Genomic DNA, 1636 nt, shown 5'->3' on the forward strand with positions numbered 1-1636 from the left:
TTGGCGTGTCGTGCCTCTCACCATGTTTAATCCCTAATGCGTGTTAACTACCACTAATCACCATTGTGACATTACATAAACAATCACACAAACACATCATTAATGTTAATGTTCCCTCACAAATGTAGTCCAGAGAAAAGATAGCATTATAAATGTAGGCTATACACCCATCTTATTCACATCATCCACAACAAAATGCTCTTTTATTTTAATTGTTCTTTTATTTTGTGTTTTATTAACTTACAATCAATCGATTGACTGACTGAACCAATTAACTTGTGGTTTGACCACAGCAGTTATCTTAGCAAGAGATCGGAGAGGGTGTTAATTAACTTCAAGTGAGGGCCTCAGCAGGAAGTGAGGCCCTTCCAGTAGACGTTTTTGCATCCCGCTTTGCGTTCCCGAGCGGGCAGGTGGTTTGAACTTTCTGCTGAACGTTCTAGCTCCACACGCAGGTCCTCGCTTTCGCCTGCTGTTGAAAGGTCATTCTCGCGCATCTCCATTTCGGGCATGGAAAGCAGGGAAAGGAGTTCCTCAACGTCTTTCTTTGTCCAGTCCTGAGAAAAATGTTAAAACGCATATGATGGGATCAACATTTCAGTTAAATCCCCCCCTTTTATTTGGAGAATAAACAGTGTCTAGTCAAGCTAATGGTGCACGTTCATTTAGATCAACGTATACATGAGGTAACCGAGGCTAAAAGAGAAAAGCCATTTTGTATTTATAGGGGAATGTGTGTTTGATTAGAACTAAATGCATTCCATTAACTCAGAGTTCCTTTATAGTAAAAGATAATGCATTTACTTGCCAAGACGTAAATGAGAAAAACAGAGGGTCATTTAGAAATGTGTGTGGGCTACGTGAAGGAGAGAGAGGCACTGGAAGTAATGATGTCTTCCTATAGAATTAGATGGGGGTTGTAGTAATTTCCAATTTAAACATTTATTAAAAGCAATAAATAAACTGAGCCGAGCATTTCAGCAACCTGAAACGGAAATACGTTTAATCCCTTTGTTTAAAGGAATAGTTCACCCAAAAAAGTAAAATTGTCATTGTTTACTCACCCTCACCTCGTTCTAAAATTATATTGAAATTAGTTCTTCTGCAGAAGACAAAAGATGATTTATTTATTTTTGTCCATACAATGAAAATCAATGGGGTCCAACGTTGTTTAGAACTCGATTGACATTGAATGTGCGGACAAAAACAGTCGAAATGCTTCTTTTGTATTCCACAGAAGAAATTTGGTCTATACCTGTTTGGAGTGACATGAGGGTGAGTAAATTACAAATTTTGGAGGGACAATCCTTTATTCATAACTGGAATTGATAGTTAGTTGAATGTGAGCTTGGCAGCTTTGAACATGCAGACAATGGAAAACCAGAATCCAGGTGATAAATACAAGCCCCATATTTTGTTCATGTTCGTTTGAGACTCACCTGTGTAGCCTGTCCAGTCGCTCTTGCTCTCTGCAGAAGTCTGCGATGGTGGAAGTCCAGGTCCGGTTCTAGCTGTGAATTAGCACTGCGACCACATAGCACAAAGGACAGACCCAACAAGGCCAAATAACACGGCAGCTCACACAGTCTCATCTCAAACCTCTGTTTTCAGCTCACGGAGTGTCTCTTCGTAGCTG

General features: G+C 39.9%; 1 protein-coding gene across 1 annotated transcript; it reads right to left on the reverse strand.

The window, feature by feature from the left end:
- Positions 1 to 234: 234 nt before the first annotated feature.
- Positions 235 to 1636, reverse strand: sst1.2 (somatostatin 1, tandem duplicate 2). The gene is made up of 2 exons (XM_016268054.1): positions 1440 to 1636; positions 235 to 557 (listed from the first exon to the last, which is right to left on the reverse strand). The coding sequence occupies exons 1-2, from the start codon at positions 1590 to 1592 to the stop codon at positions 348 to 350; spliced, it is 363 nt and encodes a 120-aa protein (XP_016123540.1). The 5' UTR covers positions 1593 to 1636; the 3' UTR covers positions 235 to 347.

This window comes from Sinocyclocheilus grahami, unplaced genomic scaffold (assembly GCF_001515645.1).
Source record: "Sinocyclocheilus grahami isolate Dianchi unplaced genomic scaffold, SAMN03320097.WGS_v1.1 scaffold42.1, whole genome shotgun sequence".
Lineage (NCBI taxonomy): Eukaryota > Metazoa > Chordata > Actinopteri > Cypriniformes > Cyprinidae > Sinocyclocheilus > Sinocyclocheilus grahami.